Here is a 23,928-nt window from a genome sequence, read left to right as displayed (position 1 = left end):
GGTTCTGTATAATTTTGGAACTTTCCAACTAAGTGTTGGGTTGTGTGTGTGTGAGCTCCCCTAGGAATCTCATGATGTATACTGTTTTTTCTAAGGGAAAATAGATTTAAAGTTCTGAAAGTTTTAAAACTTAGCAAAAGTTTGAGCTATCCTAAATTATTTTTAGATTTTCCTATTGTTTCACTATTGTTTAGCCTTTTTTTAAAAATTATTATTGCCTTGCTCACACATATCTTTCATCCCTCCTATATAATACATAATGTACTCTCCCTTGAAAATGTTGGCATTAATGGGTTAGATTTTGACATCTGCAGTTAATGAAACCAGAAATATTAGAAAGAAAAATGGGCAAATTTCATTTCTGGAAAATGTTTTCTAAAAATTAAAGTTATATATTAGATAATTTGGAACAAAAGCTGAGTGACTTCTTATGATAAAAGTGTTCTGTGGACCTTTGGAATAGGCTTTTTGCAGTCTCTCATCTGTGATTGAGAATGCTTTGTTTCATTACCTGTCTTCAGTCTGTGATTTTGGAATTTTGGTTATTTAACCAACCTTTTTACCTCATTTCTTCGTAGTTACTATAAGCATTCTCACAGGCAAATAAAATGTCCTTTAGATAATATGTTAGTGCACTGGGAATCTTTTGTTTTTAAGTTTTGACTTTTTATTAATATGAAATCTGAATAAATTCAGAGTTTTGAAGCACTTTCCTTCATTGCTTAGGTATTGTGAAGAGAATATTTTTGATTCTTTTTTTAATTTGACTGTAAATCTTAAAGGTGGTACTTAATTAAATATATCTTACACTTTAGAGATGGTTAAAGCTCATTCCTGAGAGCCAGGTTCTTTTGAGTTCAGTTCTAGTTTCTAACACATTGACTTAATTTTGGGCATGCCCAGTATTTCTACCCTTGATTTAGTTTGAAAAGTCCATCTAGCTTGTGCCTTAGAGATAGATTACTTTAGGAGAGTATTCTTCCTCAGCATGTCATGCTTCTGGTAATCATGCAGTCTGTGTGGTAAGGTCATATTTTGATTTAATCTTTTTTCTTTTTACATGTTAGTTAATATAAATTTTGAAAGCAAGGTTACAGTGGAGCCAAAACAAAAGTTCTCTTCATTTATATAGCTTGTTTGTGGTAAAACAAACTAACCCACCCTGTTTTATATTTTCACTAGAAGTTTTATTTCAGATTTTTTTTCCCCTTTGGTGTTTTAAAATGATAATGTGAACTGATAAACTGTAGGGAAATGGTGGGTTGAGGAGGCCCTTTGACCTAACACCACCCCACCCAATGCTGTTGACTCCAGAATTCCAAGGAACACAAAAAACAACCGATTTTTCTCAATATCCATCATCAATTTGGAAACAGCTAATGTCCTCAAAGCCCCCTCATTTTGCAGATGGAAAAATCATAAATTCCTGTGATTATAGCTGTTAAAATCAGGACAAAAACCCAGGTCTGCTAACTTCCAATTTAGTGTCCCTTGTAATTATTAAATAGCCTTGTCAAATGTGGCCCAAGAGGGTTCTTGAAGATTCTTATTTGTAAATAAACACTTATCACAGCTTATGGGAGGAATGAAGGCATTTGCAGGAATGAGGTAACTGCAGGTTGTAAAGTAGGCCTACTGGGAGTGCCCACTTCAGAATTTTCACTGATACGGGGGATACTGTCTTAAATTGTTTATAGTCTTCTCTTTTAAAAAAAATAATTACTTCATTTTATCATGAAATGTTAACTTCTCCTTAAAGTGGTTTGCTTTTCACCAAAATTCTTGAATGAGGGTCAAGAATAACTGACCCAAGTTCTTTAAGAAAGAGGTAACTTTCGGTGAAAATCTTTACCTAATTTAACAGATATTTATTTTACATTCACTTTACTGATCATTGTGCTAATCTGGAGGGGGAATAAAAAATAAAGAGTATTATCCAAATCTATTTGAAGGAATAAATGCATACAAACAATTGTAATTAAAGAAAAAAGGGAACAGTGAGTATGTATTGAGGAAAAACAGTGAACTATCCTCAGAATTACCAAGTTTGATATGGACCACTTGGTGTGGTCCCAGCAAATTCATGGTGTTTAAAGTTCTATTTGTCAAGGAGGCAGAATGGTAGAGGGCTTCCCAGGTGGCGCTAGTGGTAAAGAACCTGCTTGTCAATGCAGAAGACTTAAGAGACCTGGGTTCGATCTTGGGTTGGGAAAATTCCCTGGAGGAGGAATTGGCAACTCACTCCCATATTCTTGCCTGGAGAATTGCTTGGACAGAGGAGCCTGGCGGTACAGTCCATAGGGTCCCAAAGAGTCAAAACACAACTGAAGTGACTTAGCATGCATGCACACACGCACAGAATGGTAAAGCTGTTGTGAAAGTTCCATCTCTTAAGTAGCATGCTTGGTGATGACAGTGAATAGGATTGTGTCAGGTATAGGTGGAGTGGAAGGGAGGGTAGCTCAGATGGAATAACTGGTTTGACCAGGGGCATTGAGGTTGGAAAACAGGTGTGTTTAGGAATTAACAACTCCATATGGTGGTAAATATAAGGTAAAAGAATAATAGGGGATAAGATGGAAGCTATGTAATGCAGGATGTTGAACACTGAGAAGCCACTGCCATGAAAGGTTTTGGGGCAGGGGAGTGACATGAACTTAGCTCATTTCAAAGAATATAGCAAAATGTAATCACTACTTAAGATGCATAACCGCAGTGTAATATAAATTGCTGTAATATTGGTTCTTTCATGACTGGCTCTCCCCTGTCATTTCTTTATGTCTTGGATTCTTTTTGTCACTTTTAATGCTAACATAAATCTCTGTTTCTGCCTTCTCTGTAATTGTCCATAATGTAGAGCAGAACTATTATCATGATTTTTGGATATTTTATGTTCTTAACACTGAAGAACATTTAGTCTAAATTATTCTTCTCATTTTTTTTTACACCAGCAGTTTGCAGTAGAAAAAAGATTTTGAACCTCTATTTTACAGTGATGTTAAAAGTTGGTAGGCTTTATCAGTTATACTTTTATAATTCTAATTATTTGCTCATAGTTTTACCTACATTTGAAAATGTATGTGCTCATGAAGAGCACAACTTTGATGAATGGCCAAAGAAGTTTCTCTTCCATATGCTTTTAAAATATATTCTCTATTGTAAAGGATAACATTCTTAACAATGTGCTCATAATCACATCCTTCAAAGGTAAAGACACAATGCCAAATAGCAGTGCAAGAATAATCAGTTTGGTCTAAGTACATTATTAGTCTGGCATGATTTAGGGGCATCATTTAGAATATGGTGTATCAGTTCACTTCAGTCGCTCAGTTGTGTCTGACTCTTTGCAACCCCATGAATCACAGCACGCCAGGCCTTCCTGTCCATCACCAACTCCCAGAGTTCACTCAAACTCATGTCCATCGAGTCGGTGATGCCATCCAGCCATCTCATTCTCTGTCGTCCCCTTCTCCTCCCGCTCCCAATCCTTCCCAGCATCAGAGTCTTTTCCAGTGAGTCAACTTGTCGCATGAGGTGGCCAAAGTATTGGAGTTTCAGCTTTAGCATCAGTCCTTCCAGTGAACACCCAGGATTGATCTCCTTTGGAATGGACTGGTTGGATCTCCTTGCAGTCCAAGGGATTCTCAAGTCTTCTCCAGCACCACAGTTCAAAAGCATCAATTCTTCAGCGATCAGCTTTCTTCACAGTCCAACTCTCACATCCATACATGACCACTGGAAAAACCATAGCCTTGACTAGACGAAAAACCATAGCCTTGACTAGACGGACCTTGGTTGGCAAAGTAATGTCTCTGCTTTTTAATATACTATCTAGGTTGGTCATCACTTTCCTTCCAAGGAGTAAGCGTCTTTTAACTTCATGGCTGCAGTCAGCATCCACAGTGATTTTGGAGCCCCAAAAAATAAAGTCTGACACTGTTTCCACCATTTCCCCATCTATTTCCCATGAAGTGATGGGATCAGATGCCATGATCTTTTTTCTGAATGTTGAGCTTCAAGCCAACCTTTTCACTTTCCTCTTTCACTTTCATCAAGAGGCTTTTGAGTTCCTCTTCACTTTCTGCCATAAGGGTGGTGTCATCTGCATATCTGAGGTTATTGATATTTCTCCCAGCAGTCTTGATTCCAGCTTGTGCTTCTTCCAGCCCAGCGTTCCTCATGATGTACTCTGCATATAAATTAAGTAAGCAAGGTGACAACATTCAGCCTTGACGTACTCCTTTTCCTGTTTGGAACCAGTCTGTTGTTCCGAGGAGTGAATAGGCCAGAAACTAAGCTTTTGATAAAAAGTTGTACAATATTGTAGAATATGGGTTAAAATAGTAGGCTGTATTCAATAATATGACCTTACCGTCTGGTTATTATTTCTTGCTTATTAAGGGCAGATCCATGTGCTTTGATAGTTAACCAAGAGGAGGTAGAGATAATTGATGTTTCTTTGTGGAAAATTTAGAAGCCCAACTGGGCCATGTGTCTGAGTAGATATATGGCTACTAGCTGTCTAAGGAGACAGGCCCCTTCTGTGAGTAGGGTCAAGATTTTCATTAGGAAGTTTTAGAACTCCTCTCTTAGAAGAAAAGAAGAGTGTCAAGTGCAAAACTACTATGCCATAGAGCTTGGTTGAGAGAATTTAGTCCAGGAGCAGTTTTTAAGTTGTTACCTGTCCAGTGTAACTCTTTACAAAAGAGAAATAAATAATACATCTAATTTGTTTACCATAGAATTTGTTGTAAAATATTTCCTAAGTCATGAACTAGTGATCTGTTATAGATGGTTGTTGACTAATGAGGATATCAGTCAAAAGTCTTTATTTTGAGGATACTTAATTTTAAGGGCGAAGAAGGCAATGGCACCCCATTCCAGTACTCTTGCCTGGAAAATCCCATGGATGGAGGAGCCTGGTAGGCTGCCATCTATGGGGTTGCTAAGAGTCGGACCTGACTGAGCGACTTCACTTTCACTTTTCACTTTCATGCATTGAAGGAAATGGCAGCCCACTCCAGTGTTCTTGACTGGAGAATCCCAGGGACGGGAGAGCCTGGTGGGCTGCCGTCTGTGGGGTCGCACAGAGTCGGACACAACTGACGTGACTTAGCAGCAGCAGCAATTTTAAGGGATTCTTTTGGGAAACAAATAGCAGGACCAGTTACCTCTTAATATATGGTGATATATCATAGTGTTTAAATTCATACTAGTCTGACTAGCTAGACATGCATCCCTCTTATCCAGAGGAATTCTTAGATTATTAAGGAGTGAAAAGGAAATGGTAAAGTATGTCCCTATTATTTTGTTGCTTAGAAATTTTAGCCTAATATAATCTAGTACTGTTAAATTTGTAGCATCTAAATCTTGTTTGTTAAATACATGAAGGAAATAAAAATCGCTGAACAATTTTTGAAAGGTCAATAGACTTGATTCTGAGTATATTACAAGGCCTTGGTGGCACTTGGTAGCACTTAGATTTTTACGACAAATAACATGTGTCCCAATTGAATAATTAAATAGTGCCTTTTTCCTGATTTCCCTTTGGAAAATAAGTCTTAATTAGCTGTTTGTTCAGGAGACTTACACTGTTCTATAACAGTTATTTACTTTTTTCCTCCATAAATTAACTGCTTGTTAAGAGCCTTTTATGTCTGTACTTATATCTATTGGGCGATGCTTACTCCTTGGAAGGAAAGCTATGACAAACCTAGACAGTGTATTAAAAAGCAGAGACATCAGTTTGCCAAGAAAGGTCCATACAGTCAAAGCCATGATTTTTCCAATAACCATATACAGATGTGAAAGTTGGACCACAGAGACGTTTCAGTGCCGAAGAATTGATGCTTTTGCACTGTGGTACTGGAAAAGACTCTTGAGAGTCCCTTAGACAGTAAGGAGATCAAACTTGTCAATCCTAAAGGAAATTAACCCTGAATATTCATCAGACTAATGCTAAAACTGAAGCTCTGATGTGAATAGCCCACTCATTGGAAAAGACCCTGATGCTGGGAAAGATTGAGGGCGGGAAGAGAAGGGGGTGACAGAGGATGAGATGGTTAGATAGCATCACTGACTCAATGGACATGAGTTTGAGCAAACTCTGGGAGACAGTGGAGGACAGAGGAGCCTGGTGTGCAACAGCCCTTGGGGTCACAAAGAGTCGGACACAACTTAGCAACTGATTAACAATGAACAACTTTATTAACAAATGAATTTGGGAAGCTCATTATATGAATGTTAGATGACAAGAAGTATGAGAAGATTTCTGCCTTCAAGTGCAGAACATTATTAATGTAGAGAGATTTAAAAGAGCCAGTTGATTATATCTTTCTTAAATTATGTATTAATTAAAATTTTCTGTTTGACTCCAAGTATCATCAGAATGAATGAAACCTAAAAACTGCTTTTAAAATTTCCAGGAGAGGTAAATGTCAGTGAGAAATCTATTGTTACCAGAATTTAACAATTAAATACTGTGTTTAAGGTATGACTGTTGATCAGTTTTTTGTAAAATGCAAAAAAATACCTGGACCCTTTGATACATTTTTGTTTTCAGGGATTAATAACATTTTTGCCTTTGAAATAGCCATTATATTTATTGATAAAATTGATAAGTACTTTTATTTTGTGTTTAAGAACCAGTATTTGGAGACCTGGGTTTTGGTCTTCCTCTGAGTTATATAATATTGGGCTCTGACTGCTAGGTTTGTTGTGAGGATTAAATGAAATTCTATGAGTAAAGTGCCTAGAACAGTACCTAGAACATAGCAACTGTTCAATAGAGATGAACTGTTTTTATTATTACGATGAACATTATATCACACTGTGAAATGAAAGATTATTTAAAAAGAAGAAAATTTGTTATAAATCAATATGACTAGTAAGAATTTGACCTGCTAAGGCAAGGGAACTAGTATTTATGGTGTAATCGTCTTACAGGAGGGTAGAGGTATTCTCATTTTATAGAGAGAATGAGGGTAAGGGTGGTTAATGTACTGCCTTAGATCATAACATTTGTAAACAGTGTTACAGGAATTTAGTCTTACATCCTTTCTACTGTTTATTTACTGTCTTTTTCTAGTTCCTGGAGAATCTAGTGTAGGTTTTCCCAACTTTTTATTTTTTGCCAAAGAGGTTGTATATGTGTGTTGCTGAAATTCGGCCTCTGTACACTGATGCTGGATTAAATCTCAGAGTCAGAGATTTGGATGAAATAGAGAGAAATAATTCTATTGCTTTGCCAGTCTAGAGGGGCTAATGCCCTCAAGACTGTGTGTCCCACCTTGGAGAGAGTCTTATAGCGTTCAAAGGGCAGGGCGTGATCAGCTCACAGACATTCTTCTCATTGGTTGGTGGTGGGGTAATGGGGAATCAGCGTCATCACCCTTCTGGTTGCAGCTGGTCTGCGGTCTATGTACTAGTGGACAGCATACAGTTAACTTCTTCCCCCTTATAGGGATTTCAGTATCTGCAGAAGAGTTCAGAGGACATGGCTCAGAATATTATCTGTAACCCTTGAGGAAAAACTTAAGGTCCTTGACTTTGTGTAATGGCTAAACTATTATTGTCTTGCTTGACTGTTTTAATATAGTTGCATCTTTTATTTGAGATTATTATTAATGTTTGAGGCTACAATTCATGAAATCTTTGTTTTAGCATTGTGTAGTTTTTTAAAAACAAACTGTTATTTATAAAGTCATAGTTTCTGTGATGCACAAGTTCAAATGCTAGTGTGATATTTTAATGCATTATAACTTGAATATTTTACTATGTATATTTTAGTATACACTTATGGCTGTATTGGGGTAAAGTTTTATTCTGTAAATGGCATCGTGATCTTCTTGGCATAAAATCTTTTTGTTGTTATACAACTGGGATGTAGAAATTCAGATTGTTTTGGAATGCCAAGCTGAAATACTATAGTGATATCAGCTTTTTTTCTTTGTTTTGTCAATGTTTTATTACTTTTAAAATATAATTAATTCCATTTTATCATAGAATTCTACTTTAAAATCATTTGAGTTACTTTAGCTTTGGAAAAGGATTTGACTTAAAACTTTAACTAAAGTTTTTAAAAAGTTGACTAAAACCTTTTTTTTTTTTTGTAATTGATATCTTTAGATCCAAAAGCAGAAACTAGATTATACATCACAGTCAATGACTTTGAATTTCATGTCTATAATCGTTCGGATCTTTATGGACATCTTCAAGAATTGTTTGGTTTGGAGCCAACAATAATTCCACCCAAGAAAGAAGATGATAAAACACGAGAAAATGGAAGAACGAGAACCCAGTCCAAAATTGAAAGGTTGATGTCGCACTTGAATTTTATTAATCTCCAACATTTAAACATATGCTTTTATTAGAGTATTAATAACACTTTTCACCTAAACACAGCCTAATCTTTCTTTGTAGATTAACTAAAATTTTATTCTTATAAATAATTATAAAATTCTTTAAAAATTATATAGAATAATATAGAATAGAATTATGTACAATATATATAATTATGTAAAAAAGATTAGATCTCAGCTTAAGCTGTCCAGTCTGCTCTGCTTACCAGGTCTGTCTCTTATGTTGATAACTACTGCTATCAATTTGTTTTTTATTCTTTTAAATACACACACATAAGTCTAAACATTATTTTTCATGCTAAGTCAAAAGCACATTGTATTTCCTTCCTGACCACTTGCCCAGTCCCCATTTGTTCGAGAGAGAAAAGCTTCATCTAATTTATTTCATCTGATTGATGACTGTCATTTATAACTTTATTGATACTTCTATCTTGGGTATTCTTTTGGAAAAGGTGTATGGATTCATTACATATTCTAATGTATTGTCTATAGATTATGAGATAAAGTCAAGCATGTATCTGCTGATACTTTTTAAGTTGACCTGTCTTTATACTTAGAAATGTCTCTTAATAGTAGGCTTCCCTGGTAGCTCAGATGGTAAAGACTCTCCTGCAGTGCAGGATCCCTGGGTCGGGAAGATTCCCTTGGAGAAGAAAATGGCAACCCACTCCAGTAATCTTGCCTGGAGAATTCCAACATGGGGTTGCAAAGAGTCAGGCATAACTGAGCAACTGTCACTCACAAGTCTAAAAATACATATACATAGTTAAGGTGCATGTACAGTTATATACTTTCATTTTATTGGTTTCTAGGTTCTGTGTTCTGTTTCATTGACCTTTTGATTTTCTTTTACCAATACCACAGTGTGTTTATTTCTGTAGCTTTGTGGTTAAGTCTTGAAATCAACTGATGTCATTCCTCCAACATTGCTTTTCTTTCTCCTTCATTATTTTCTAGGCTATTCTTGATCTTTTGCTTCTTCAAATAAATTTTAGAATCCGTTTGCCAATATTCACAGAATAACTTGTTGAGATTTCAGTAGGGATTGCGTTGAATCTATAAATTAAGTTGGGAAGAATTGACATCTTGACAGTGTTGTGTCTTCCTATCAATGAACATGGAATGTCTGTCTAATTATTTAATTCTCTTTGATATCTTTCATCAGAGTTTTATAGTTTTCCTCACATAGATCTTATATAAAAATTGTTAAATATACACCTAAGTATTTAATTTTCTGTGGTGCTAAAGTATAGTAATATGGTTTAAATTTCAAAATCCATTTACTCATTACTAGTATATAGGAAAGTGATTGGTACTTGTATATTACTAATCGTGTATCTTGCAACCTTGCTATAGTTACTTATTAGTTCTAAGAGTATTTTTGGTCACTTCTTTCCAATTTTTCTACGTGGATGATTGTGTCAGCTGCAAGGAAAGACTCTTATTTTGTCTTATTTCTTCCTTCCAAGTCTATACCTTTTATTTCCTTTTTTTTTTTTTTTTTTTGGTCTTATTGCAGTAACTAGAACACTTCTAGTACACATTTGGAGAAAAGTGATGACAAGGAACATCCTTGCTTTGTACCTAGTCTTTGTGGAAAAACGTCTAGTTTCTCACTATTAAGTATGATGTTAACTGTAGTTTTTTTGGTAGATATTCTTTATCAAGTTGAGGAAGTTCCTCTCTTATTCATAGTTTACCACGAGGTTTTAATCATGAGTAAGTGTTGGATTTTGTTGAATTTTTTTTGTATCTCTTGGTATGATCCTTTGGTTTTTTACTTTTAGGCTGTTGATTTTTGATTGTTGAAGCAGCCTTGTACATAAAATAGTTTTTGTGGTTTTTTTTTTAGATTAATTTATGTATGGCTGTGTTGGGTCTTCATTGCTGCATGTGAGCTCTTTCTAGTTGCAGTGCCTGGGCTTCTCATTTCAGTGGTTTCTCTTGTTGCAGAGCGTAGGTTCTGAGGCACGCAGACTTCAGTAGTTGTGGTGCACGGGCTTAGTTGGTCTGAGGCATATGGGATCATCCTGGGTGAGGGCTCAACCAGTATCCTCTACATTGCAAGGCGGACCCCTTAACCACTGGAACACCAGGAAAGTGACCTTTTTTATTTTTTAAGTAGATGATGAGGATGTTTATTTCTCAGTTAAATATGTAATGCATATTATATCCCAGACACTGAGCTTAGGTACTGGAGATAGTGAGAATATGACAGCTTCTTGAGGGAATTTACAGCCTACTGGAGAAGGAAATGGCAATCCACTCCAGTATTCTTGCCTGGAGAATGCCATGGATGGAGGAGCCTGGTGGTCTACAGTCCACGGGGTTGCAAAGAGTTGGACACGACTGAGCGAGCGACTTAACTTATGGGAGTTCGAACACTTAATAGACAATTTTAGTGCAATAAATATAACAGGGACAAAACCGAGTTCTCTGGGCACATACAGAAGGATCAGGAAAGTTTGAAGCCTTAAGGGTAAATGACTTAAGCAGAGAAGGAGATACAGGGTCATGGAGAAGAAACATCATATGCAATAGAGAAGTTTGTTACTGAGGCTGGAGTGGATTACTTGAGGTGGGCATAAATTAAACTAAAATGGTTAGCAGGATTCACTGTTAGAAATGTGGCTTACCCCAGGTCAGCAGTGCTATGTTATGATTGGAGGGAAATAAGACTGGAGGCAGGGAGACAAGATAAAAGGATGTTGTAACAGTTCAGGGTAGAGATGATCATCAACCGGCTTGTCAAAAAGAGGAAGGAAGAAAAGTGGATGGATTCCAGATACACTTAGGCAAATGGATACTTAAGAGAGTAATGGAGGAGATGTGGAGAATGAATGAGAAGAGTGAGTCAACAATGAATCCAAATTTCTAATTTAAACAATGGTCATGCTTAGTCTTAGGAGGAGAAGGGATGACAGAGGATGAGATGAATGGTATCACCGACTCAATAGATATGAGTTTGAGCAAGCTCTGGCAGATGGCGAAGGACAGGGAAGCCTGGCATTCTGCAATCCATGGGCTCACAAACAGTTGGACATGACTTAGTGACTGAAGAACAACATGCTTAGTTAGCTTCCCAGGTGGCATGAGTGGTAAACAATCTGCCTGCAAAGCAGATTGACCCAGGTTGGATCCCTGGGTCAGGGAAGTTCACCTGGAGGAGAGGGCATGGCATCCTACTCCAGTATTCTTGCCTGGAGAATCCCACGGGCAGAGGAGCTTGGACGGCTACAATCCATAGGGTTGCAGAGAGTTGGACGTGACTGAAGCGACTTGGCATGCACGCAGGGAACCTTGGAGAAAGAGGTTAGGGGTTGGTTGTGAGGTTAGTTTTAAATTTAGATTTAAGCACTAAGGGCCACCTTACAAATACAGCTCTATAAGTGTGATTTAGGAGTTACCAAATTATTGAAGAGACGTGCCTCAAGTTTTCATATGAAATCTTTAGTGAATTGCTATGAACTTTTCATTTCTTGAATTTTGTGTACTTTGTGTATGACCAATTTCTTTGTAAGGAAAGTTATGACCAACCTAAACAGCATATTAAAAAGCAGACACATCACTTTGCCAACAAAGGTCCGTCTAGTCAAGGCTATGGTTTTTCCAGTAGTCACGTATAGATGTGAGAGTTGGACTATAGAGAAAGCTGAGCACTGAAGAATTGATGCGATTGAACTGTGGTATTGGAGAAGACTCTTGAGAGTCCCTTGGACTGCAAGGAGATCCAACCAGTCCATCCTAAAGGAGATCAGTCCTGAGTGTTCATTGGAAGGACTGATGTTGAAGCTGAAACCCTAGTACTTTGGTCACCTGATGCGAAGAACTGACTCATTTGAAAAGACCCTGATTCTGGGAAAGACTGAAGGTGGAAGGGGAAGGGGATGACAGAGGATGAGATGGTTAGATGGCATCACCGACTCAGTGGACATGAGTTTGGGTAAACTCTGGGAGTTGGTGATGGACAGGGAGGCCTGGAGTGCTGTGGTCCATGGGCTCGCAAAGAGTTGGACATGAACTGAGTTACTGAACTGAATTTCTTTCTTTTTTTTTTTTTTTTTTACTCTTGATCTATCCTTTTTCATTTTATTAAAAGAAAATTATTTTGTCACCAAGTGGTGGGAGTAGGGAAGGAAAAGGATCAGCTGAACTGTTCGAAGTACTTGAAGCACTTAAAACATCTAAGGGATGTGTACCTTGGTCATTTTTGTTTTAATTTTTGCTCTTTTGTAAAATGTTACATTTTTGTGTCATGGACATAATGATAGATATAATGACAGCACATCAAAATTTAGACTTTTGTCATTAAAGTTTGTCATCCTAAAAATATGCTTTTCTGTTACAACTTCTTATGTAAAAATTGATATGTGATAAGGTACATTTTATGAGACATTTTAGGGATATTAGTGTTCCATTAGATAGTCCTTGTTTTGTTACTGAATAGTCTTTAGCTATATTTGTCAAGGTACGGCTGATATTAATGATGTGTATTGTGAGGAAGTCAACGGTATTCTTAGGTACTTATTCTCATTTTCTCATATATGTCAATTTTTGTTTTTTCTGTTCAGAGTTAAAGTAAAAACAGAATCTCAAGACCCCACATCTTCATGGAGATCACTTATTCCTGTCATAAAGGTCAATGTTAGCACGGTAAGTAAATTCTGCTATAGTTAACATTTGATGGGTAATAGCAGAACCTTTTAATTTTGTGGATACAGTTTTCACTTAAGAAAAAAAAAGTAATTATGTAGTTTCTGGGCTACATTTTTTGTTTAGTGAAAGAACTATTTCAACACCAAGACCATTTTAGCACAAATGTGTACACCTTAAAGGCTGTTTATTTATTCACAAGTGCTTGAATTTCTTTAAACACTGGTCTGAATTGATTGGTGTGCATGTGTGGTCAATCATGTCTGATTCTTTGCAACCCCATGAACTATATACTGCCAGTCCTCCTCTGTCCATTGGACTTTTCCAGTATATCTCCAAAATACTGGAGTGGCTTGCCATTTTCTGCTCCAGGGAATCTTCCCTATCCAGGAGTTGAATCTGCTTCTCCTGCATTGGCAGGTGGTTTCTTTAGCACTGAACCATCTGGGAAGCCAAAATGGAGCAACTTATATAGTATTATTTACTACTAAAATGGAATCATTTAGTAGTTGTTTGAAAATGCTTGTTATTAGATCAGCTAAAGGGCTCCAAAATCACTGTGGATGCTGATTGCAGCAATGAAATTAAAAGACGCTTCCTCCTTGGAAGGAAAGTTATGACCAACCTAGATAGCATATTAAAAAACAGAAACATTACTTTGCCAACAAAGTCCGTCTAGTCAAGGCTATGGTTTTTCCAGTGGTCATGTATGGATGTGAGAGTTGGACTGTGAAGAAGGCTGATCGCTGAAGAATTGATGCTTTTGAACTGTGGTGCTGGAGAAGACTCTTGAGAGTCCCTTGGACTGCAAGGAGATCCAACCAGTCCGTTCTAAAGGAGATCAATCCTGGGTGTTCATTGGAAGGACTGATGCTGAAACTGAAATTGCAATACTTTGGCCACCTCATGCGACGAGTTGACTCACTGGAAAGACTCTGGTGCTGGGAGGGATTGGGGGCAGGAGGAGAAGGGGACAACAGAGAATGAGATGGCTGGATGGCATCACCGACTCTATGGACATGAGTTTGAGTGAACTCCGGGAGTTGGTGATGAACAGGGAGGCCTGGCATGCTGTGATTCATGGGGTCGCAAAGAGTCGGACACGACTGAGCGACTGAACTGAACTGAAGGAAAAAAAATATGTCCTAGATAGTATGGCATAATATCTCTTTTTATCTGTTATTTTTTTTAGGGACGTTTGGCCTTTGGAAATCATTACCAGCCTCAAACTCTGTGCATCAACTTTGATGATGCTTTCTTAACTTATACTACAAAACCACCTTCCAGTCATCTTGACCAGTTCATGCATATTGTGAAAGGAAAGCTTGAAAATGTTCGAGTCATGCTTGTTCCTAGTCCACGATATGTTGGTCTTCAAAATGATGAGTAAGAAAGTCATAAAAATAACAGATAACTTCTTTATATGTAATGTAGCTATCATTTAGAATCCACTACTTTTAATTTCTTTGCTGTAAGTTTGGCAATAGTTAGTTATATCTCTGTATTAAATCAGTTGATAGTATTCCTGCTTTATACAATAAATGGAGTTTATTCATTGGTTATACCCCTATTTTAAATATTTTTCTATAAACTTATAATTTTTCTATCCTTTTCTTCTTAGAGTATTTGGGAAATTTATTTTGGGCAGTTAAGCCTCAATGTTTGTATGTTAGAAAATACACTTTACGGTAGGTTTTTACTTTCAGAAGGGATGGATAAATAGTAAATTTAGCAAATTAATTTTAGTGGAATAGCATTTGAGTTAATGAAAAGTTGAAAATGAAATCAAAATTAATCTCAGAAAACTGATGAAGTTATGATAGTTTTGGGGCTTGTTTGACATTTGAGTCCCAGTCAGTTTTCCATCTAGCTTTCCAGGTTTGCTTTCCTTCAGTGAAGTAGCTGCTTGCATTTAGGAGACACATTGTAACGATGCACACTAGAGTCACTCTCATTGTGGTGGGATGCTTCCATTCTAGAGGACTGCGATCCTCAGTTAACAGCAGACACATAAATCCCATCTGACTCCAGTCCATATGCTTATGAGTTATATTAGGGCTCTTGTAATTTTTATTATTCTCAATCCCTGTTTTTTGTGAAGAAATCTCTATGGTTATATTTGTGTAATGTAAGGACTCACATGATGAGTTTTTGCTGTGTCTCAGTTTTTGCTTTGTGTGTAGGCAATATAAAGTTTGAGGTTATAAGATACATAATTATTCCTTTTTAGTTCCAGCTTTTGAATAGCTTGTGATTAGACTTTCTAGGGCTTGGCTGGAGTGACACGGTCATTTTCTCTGCTTGTGTATCAGGGAGGCTGTGGATCTACCTGGTTTCACTCTTCAGATCACTGAATTTGCTAAGCATCTTGAAATGTATGCTATGCACACTGTTCTATATTTATGGGTACAAGTTGTAATACTGAAAAAATAAATCCTGGGTTTTGTGAAAATTACTAGAGAGTAAAATGAAAAAGTATCCCACTGTTTTTGTAAGAAGAGTTAAAGTTATATTTTTCACTCTTCAAAAGTAAGCATGGAGATAGTATGATGAAATTGAATGCTAAACTTTATGATTTAGTATACATTTAGAAGAATACTGTTGAATTTGTATGTGCTATATTATCTAATGATTAAGACGTTAATTTTGATATGGAAGGAAGATATTGTGGTATATGACAAAGATAAAGGTTGTTCAATTAAAGCAAGTAAAGTGGAAAATTGCTTGATGGCATGGAAACACTCATTCCAGAGTGAATTCAAGATGTGTGCTTTAAATTTATTTTGATTTATTTCAAGTTGATCAACTAAATATTCTTGGAAATAGGTAATATAAAGTTGTTGAAAATGACAAGATTTGTTTCTTATTTAATGTTTCTGAAAGGTTATACTTTCTTTTACAGTATATAAGGTGATATTTCTCAATCAGTTTTATAGTATTATTATTATAAATTGGTTGAATTTGAAGTCTAATTTTAAACTTACCATTGCAAATGCAGAATATGATTATTCTATTCCAGTGAACATTGTTGTTCATTGTATTTAATTAAACTTTGTTTTAAATTGGTTTCTCTTGTTCAAAACAAAATGCCAAACATTTTTTCTTTCTTAAACCAATTTACTGATCCAAACTTTTTCAGTGCCTACTTTTTAAATAGTCTAATATAGAAAGCCATTATGGAACAATTTATTTTAAGTGTGAAAGATGTTTTCCCTTTTCAAGATGCTACACTTGATTGCTTTTTAGTTTTCTTTTTTGCTTTTACCTATTACCATCATTAATTAAAATACCAAACATTTATATTCTGGAGATGTACTTAGTTTGCCTTCTTCCTTCCTTTGTGTAGACCACCAAGATTAATGGGAGAAGGTTTTGTGGTGATGCAGTCAAATGATGTTGACATCTACTATTACATGGATGAGCCAGGTATTATTTTTTAAAATATGTTTTATAGCTCCAGTTCTGTTTCTTCTATGAAATGCTGATATCTGCTATTATTTAAGTATCTTTACTTAGGATATAAATAAGCATCAATAATGGTAAATGTGCATGTGAGAATGCCTACCTAAAAAATATCTGTGTCAGTTGTCCAAAGTTGAATATTAATACTTCAGTATTTCATATCAAAAAAGAACAGTATAGAAATCATTCCTTCAGATTCCATTTTTGCAAGTGCACTTCAGAAATTGTGAATACAAATCACACTAAGTTAAATTTGAGGCTTAAAGTGTAAGGATCGAAGTCTAGCTAGTTATAGTGCTTCACAAGTGGTCTCAGTTTTATAAAATAGCTAAATATTGGATTTTTAGTCATATTTTCCTAATTCTCTCTTTCATACCTTTCAGGAGGTTTATGAGTTCAGAGTATTTTCAGAATTAGAATGTTATTTGCCTTTTTTTTTTTTTTTGTCATGTTGTACTGTTGATGCAAAAGTTATGGTGGATAAAACTGCCTGTGCTTTAGCATGAATCACAGGCAGTGGTTCCAAACTATAGCAGTAATCTCTTGTCTTTTTCACTGCCACACGTTCACAATAACAACAGATGCCAGTATGCTTTACTATGTCTTTGATTAAACAGTAAAAATTACTTTTATCAAATCTTGACCGTTGACTAAACTTTTAAATATTCACTTATTAAAATAAGTACACATAATGTACTTCTGCCCCATACCAGAGTACACTAATGTTTTGAGGAAAATCACTGTGTGATTGAGTTTCAAGCTGAATTGTTTGCACTTTTCAGGGAACACCAGTTTTGCTTGAAAGAGCAACTAGAGACAAAATATAGTTTTGTGCTTTCATGTGAAAATTTGAATTTTGGAAAATTTGAGTCTGCCACTGTGAGCTTGACGACTTTTTTGATAAGACTACCAGTAATATTAACAATATGAATTTTTAGATATTTAATAATGAAATTTGTCTGTTTGGGAAAAGTATGCATGTTTCAGTGAATCAGTATTTTCCAAATGGTCAATTCATGATGTCTGTAAAAGATTTATTCAAAGTGCAAAGGCAGTCAATAAATTTTAATGTATCAGAATGTGAAAAGTTCAGTGATATAATTTCAGATTCCACATTGCAAGTATTCTCTAAGAAATTACCACTTGCTGAAATTTGGTGTAGTGTCAAAGAATATCCAAAATTATATGAAAAAGCAGTTGAAATAGTCCTCCCTTTTCTATTTGTATGAGGCTAGATTGTCTTCAGATCCTTGAGTAACAAATTAAATGCAGAAACAACTATGAGAATTCACTTGTTTTCTATTAAGCTGAATATTTAAGAGATTTGCCAAGATAAAAACAATGCCAGTGTTTCTTATTAATTTATTTTAGAAAGTAATAATTATTTAATATTTCAAGTAAAAATCAAAGTTTTATATTTTCATTAAAATGTAGTTTTTTTGCATCATATTTTCAGTAAATTTTAGACATTTTGTTTTGTCAACGTGTAATGAGTTTTATTTAAAAATCAATTTTAAAATATTCAGTTCAGTTCAGTCGCTCAGTCGTTTCCGACTCTCCGGGACCCCATGAATCACAGCACGCCAGGCCTCCCTGTCCATCACCAACTCCCGGAGTTCACTCAAACTCATGTCCATCAAGTCGGTGATGCCATCCAGCCATCTCATTCTCTGTCATCCCCTTCTCCTCCCACCCCCAATCCTTCCCAGCATCAGAGTCTTTTCCAGTGAGTCAACTCGTCGCATGAGGTGGCCAAAGTATTGGAGTTTCAGCTTTAGCATCAGTCCTTCCAATGAACACCCAGGATTGATCTCCTTTAGAATGGACTGGTTTCAAAGTCAGTAAAATTTGATAGATATAATCCAAAAAAAATTCCCACGTTGGTGTCTTCAGTAATTTTTTAGAGTGTAAAGGATTCCTTAGATCAAAAAATTTTTAGAACTGTTGATCTAGGGAAACCTTTTAATGGTTATTTTAAGTAGCTATCTTCATATTGTATATTCTGCAATATAGGACTTGTTCCAGAAGAAACAGAAGAAAATGTTGAAGGAGAAATGAGCACTGAAGATTGCAAATTACAAGACTTGCCTCCATGTTGGGGATTGGATATAGTTTGTGGTAAAGGAACAGATTTCAACTACGGGCCATGGGCTGATAGGCAGAGGTACTTGATTAAATTACATTTCTACTAAGTCAAATGTATTGGGATAATACTATAATTTTTATTAAAAACTAGCTCAGTATTTTTATAAGCTATTTTATTATGGCAGGGTAAAATATCACTAAACATTTTAATCCAAATAATTTGTAGAACAATTGGTATAAGCAAGTTTGCTCTAAAGAAGCGCTAATTCATTAGAAAAGTGGTTAATGAGCAGCATATTATTGGTTTGTTGGTTTTTTCTTTTGTATTTAATCAGTGAATATGCCAGGGATTGTTGGGATTATGGAGATTCAGAGCTAAAAGTTCGGTTTAGGAAAACAGAAACAAAAGAGTTTTATTAAGATGAAGAACTTAGAAAAGCACTGTGTTAGTTTATTAAGGGTGCCATAACAAAGTACCACCAACTTTGTGGCTTAAACAGCAGAAATTTCTCATAGTTCTGAAGGTTAGAATTCTGAGACCAAGGTGTTGGCAGGATTGGTTCCTTCTGAGGGCCGTGAGGGAAGGATATGTTCACGGCCTCTCTCCTTGGGCTGTAGATGGTCATTCTATATCTTCACACAATCTTCCCTCTTGTATGTTTTCCCTCTGTGTCCAAATTTCCTCCTCTTACAAGAACGCCAGACATACTGGGCTAGGGCACACCCTATTGATCTCTTTTTAACTTAATTCTCTAAAGACTGTCTGAAAGAAAGTGAAAGTGAAGTCACTCAGTTGTGTCCGACTCTTTGTGACCCCATGGACTGTAGTCTACCACACTTCTCCGTCCATGGGATTTTCCAGGCAAGGGTACTGGAGTGGGTTGCCATTTCCTTCTCCAGAGAATCTTCCCAACCCAAGGATCAAACCCGGGTCTCCCGCATTGCAGGCAGATTCTTTACCAGCTGAGTCACAAACTATAGCTAATTCTGAGGTACTGAAGATTAAGACATATGAATTTTAGGGGGACACAGTTTAGCTCATAACAGGTTCATAACTCATATTGAAGAGGAGAGAATTGGAGAATGCTTTTTGGTTGTGGTAATATGTGAGTTGAGTTTTGAAAAATAAGTAAGAATTAGCCAGGAAAGGAAGGAAGGAATGAATAATCAAAGCAAGGGAGGAGTCCTTCAAATGCATAATAAAGTCAAGAATTGTCTTAATAAGCTTTATAGGTTGTTAAGAGATTTGTAGGTAGTTAAGAAATTCGTAGATTTTATATTGGAGGTAACGGGGAATGCCTGAAAGGTAAAAAGGGTTTTTTTATTTCTTAGTTATTCTATTGATTTTGAAGGAGTTTACTTACCTTTAATATATTATGAACATCTATATTTACTGAAGAATTTTAAACATAGGAGGTGTCATTTACCACTATTTAAGAGAGAACATCTAAAATTTTATGTAAATATATATTGGTTAAAGTTTGTTTAGTTTTTCATAAACTAGCTTGAATGGAAAATACAAGCTAAACAGTTGCAGAGGCAGGTATTATTGGGCCATTGATCCTTAGATGAATGGCCTAATGAGAGTGCTGATACTGACTTGATATACTGACTCTTTATTGTTTTAAAAAGTGATTTCTGCCTAGCATTGTTAGAATTATATACTTGGTCAAGTACTGCATTCTTTTAACCTTGGTATCTCTACTGTATAGGAATACCTGTTCCATTAAGTAGCTATTTAAATAACAGTTGAATGGTAATTGTGTAAGTATGTATGTATGTTTGAAAGCTTGCAGTATACTAATATAATAATTAAGTTCTGGGTTAGGTTTTTAGAGTTGAAAGTAAACAGCTTAAAATTTCAGGTTAGGAAACAAATATTTTTCAAATTACTGGATTTAAATTTTTCTTTTATGATAAAATTTTTCATACACTAAACCATGCTGCTTTTTCTGTGGAATAGTCAAAAGTGAGGAGCTTTACATTCCATTAAGTAACAGTTATATTTGAAAGGAAAAAATTAAAGCAATGCTTTAACACAGACACATAAAATATTTTTGCATTTGAATAAAATGTGATTCTTCTTAAGCTGTATTTAATTTTAATGCATTAAGAAAAAGTATTAGGCTATACTTACTTGAAAATCCAAGCCAAAATTCCTTTAGTATGTAGTCATAGAGGAATGATACTGAAGATAATGTAAAAAAATAAAAGTTGTCTTTACCAGCTCCATTCAGTTAGCTCTGCCACTGCTAGGAGAGAACAGCAATACATTTCTTAACCTGAACTTAACAAAACCATTCAGATTTATTAGAAAGAAGAAAAATTTATCACTTGAGTTTAGTTTCCTTTTGTGAGTAGCAATAGTACTTATCTCCTCCTTTACATACTCAAACTGAGCATTTCCTTTTCTGTAGCCATTTCCTTTACTCCTTCCCCATATTGAGTTTCTAAACAAATATGAACTGTTATCAGAAATGTTAATTAGGTCAGTTTTTTTAAGCATTTACCTGTTAGTGTAAAAAATGTAGGAGAAAATCTCACCTGTTTTATTATTGGATAGTTTACTCAGCATGTTGAGGTTTTTTTTTTAATATTTACTTTTTTGGCTGCATCGGGTCTTAATTGTGGGTAATGGGCTCAGTTCCTCTGAGCACATGGGGTCTTTTATCCCCAACCAGGAATCGAACCTGTGTCCCCTGCATTACAAGATGGATTCTTAACCATTGGACCACCAGAGAAGTTTTTAATCTCTGATTTGGTATGACCTTATGTAGCTTGCAGATTTTTTATGTCTATCACCTTTACGTGATTTTCTTAATCTTTAAGATATTCAGCTTTTCTTTTTGTTTTCATGACAGTTGTAATCCAAACTTTATAAATTTGTACTTACTCCTCAATGATAAACTATAATAATACTAATATTCCTGACATTGTCTGGCCTTTTATTGCTTTCACTTAAGTGCTTTCAGAGCTTTCCAGGTAGTGCTAGTGGTGAAGAATCAGCCTGCCAATGCAGGAGACATTAGAGACATGGATTTGGTTTCTGGGTTGGGAAGATCCCCTGGAGGAGGACATAGCAACCCACTCCAGTATTTTTGCCTGAAGAATTCCATGAAAGAAGAGCTTTGCAGGTTATAGTCCATGGGGTTGCAGAGTCAGACACGACTGAAGCAACTTAGCACTTAAGTGCTTTCATTTATATTTTCACACCTCAGTGAGAGACACAAGGATAAGTGTGGTGAACTGATTATACCTGTGGAAGAATGGAGATACAGAGAGGTTCAGTGATTTGGGCAAGATAATGAAGCTGTACCATCTGGAGCCAAGATTCAAACCAGCCCTTCAAGTCTGCTGCTCTTTTCATTATATCCCGCTGCCTATTTTATAGTCCCCGATCATCTAATGATCAGATGGCTTCTTTGTCTTTAATATCTTAGTTATATATATTTGTGTGTCTTCACCAAAACATTTGTAAATTTAAGTTTCTTTTCATGTCATTAATGATGGCAAGTTAAAGTCTAAAATCAATCAGTTTGCATTCTTTTCAATGGCTGAGTAATACCCCATTGTGTATATGTACCAAAGCTTTCTTATCCATTCGTCTGCAGATGGACATCTAGGTTGCTTCCATGTCCTGGCTATTATAAACAGTGCTGCGATGAACATTGGAGTACATGTGTCTCTTTCAATTCTGGAGGATAAAGGGAGGAGGGAGGTGAGAGGGGGGTTCAGGAAGGGGAACTCATGTACACCCGGCGCGGATTCATGTCAATGTATGGCAAAACCAAGCAATATAATATTGTAAAATAATTAACCTCCAATAAAAAAATAAAGTCAATCAGTTTGCAAGTTTTGTTTTGTTCATCTAATTTTTCTCTGTTCATTCCAAGCAGCATTTCCAGTTACTCATGACTCCTTCCTCATCTTTTCCTTTTAAAAGTCACAAACTGATACTTTTTCTGAATGTATGAGTAACATGCTAATTTTTTAATTACACAGAAGAGTCTGAATTGAAAATTTCTTGGTTTCTTTCATCTTTTGTCAGATAAGGGGAGGCAAATACATTAGAGCTCTAGCTTCCAAACACTTGCATCTTTTTAGAAACCTGTTTCTCTTTAGACTCTTATTATTATAATATTGATTAAAAATGATTATAAAAATAATAGAATAGCATTTCTTTCCATGTGCCACGTACTACCAAGTGTTTGATGTGTGTTGTCATGTAATTCTTGGATCTGTTCTCTGAGATTTGTTATGATAAACCTCATTTACAAGTGAGGAAGCAGGCAAGTATCCTCAGGAAGGTTAAGTAATTATCCAGAAAGGAAAAATGATTCTAATTAAACCATTCCCCTTCAACTCTTCCTTTGCCATTTGGACATTTGATATACTTGTAGAAAATCTTTACTTTCTCACAGTATTGGTTGAATAGTGTAAACTTGGTCTTACCCACGTCTTATTTTATAGCAGTATATTAGGTGCTGAAAGCTCATTGATCTCTGAAAATAGAAAAAACATTGGAGAAAATAGTCTTTCATTTTACTGAAAGGAAGCTATAGTAGGTGTTATTTTGTGACTTATTGTTTTGAAATTTATGTCCGATTGTTAAATGAGATAGCAATGACAATATCAGTATAAAGTTATAATACTGATTTTAGTCTTTTTTATGAGAAGCAATTTTATTTGAATAACTTGTCATTATTCTTTCTTCCTCCTTATTTAGAGATTGTCTGTGGAAGTTCTTCTTCCCTCCTGATTATCAAGTTCTGAAAGTTTCTGAAATTGCACAGCCTGGGAGACCAAGACAAATCCTTGCTTTTGAACTACGAATGAATATTATTGCAGATGCTACAATTGACTTGTTGTTTACCAAAAATAGGGTAATTATTGAAATAATATAGTAGAAAGTAGTGTTTAAAATTTGACCATTATCTTCCAGAGTGTTTTTCTGGTAATTAGTCCCAAGTGTTTGTGCTAAGTTGCTTCCAGTTGTGGTTGACTCTTTGGGACCCTATGGACTTTAGCCTACCAGGCTCCTCTGTCCATGGAATTCTCCAGGCAAGAATACTGGAGTGGGTTGCCCTCCTCCAGGGTATCTTCCCTACCCGGGGATTGAACCCGTATCTCTTATGTCTTCTGCATTGGTAGGTGAGTCCTTAACACTAGTGGCACATGGGAAACCCAACTGGTGCTATACTTAGATTCATTTCTATGAGCTTCGCCTGACCCTTATCCCCAGTATGCATCATTAAGTGCCAAATACTGGAAAGAATTAATAATAATAGACTTTGATACTGTAGTCTCATTCTTCTTCTCCTTTGAATCTAGCCAATTGTTTTAGTGTATTTTTGGTGTAAATTTGAAC

General features: G+C 35.8%; 1 protein-coding gene across 10 annotated transcripts in view; it reads left to right on the top strand.

Annotated features, from left to right (window-relative positions):
- The window catches only part of BLTP1 (bridge-like lipid transfer protein family member 1), a 211,177-nt gene that overhangs the window by 26,972 nt on the left and 160,277 nt on the right, over positions 1–23,928 (top strand). For all 10 annotated transcript variants that reach the window (XR_016035322.1, XM_055405582.2, XM_055405581.2 and 7 more), the window contains exons 7-12: positions 8,128–8,314; positions 12,932–13,013; positions 14,206–14,399; positions 16,360–16,439; positions 18,489–18,639; positions 23,287–23,443. Coding sequence is in view for 9 of the 10 variants with exons in the window: in XM_055405582.2 (XP_055261557.2) it covers positions 8,128–8,314; positions 12,932–13,013; positions 14,206–14,399; positions 16,360–16,439; positions 18,489–18,639; positions 23,287–23,443 (851 nt within the window). In the remaining variant the exon portion in view is untranslated. The remainder of the gene's footprint in view (positions 1–8,127; positions 8,315–12,931; positions 13,014–14,205; positions 14,400–16,359; positions 16,440–18,488; positions 18,640–23,286; positions 23,444–23,928) is intronic.

This window comes from Moschus berezovskii, chromosome 19 (assembly GCF_049115385.1).
Source record: "Moschus berezovskii isolate FMDL1 chromosome 19, NW_MosBer_1.0, whole genome shotgun sequence".
Taxonomy (NCBI): Eukaryota; Metazoa; Chordata; class Mammalia; order Artiodactyla; family Moschidae; genus Moschus; species Moschus berezovskii.
Note: the sequence above shows the minus strand (reverse complement) of the source record. Positions and strands in the feature narration are given on the sequence as shown.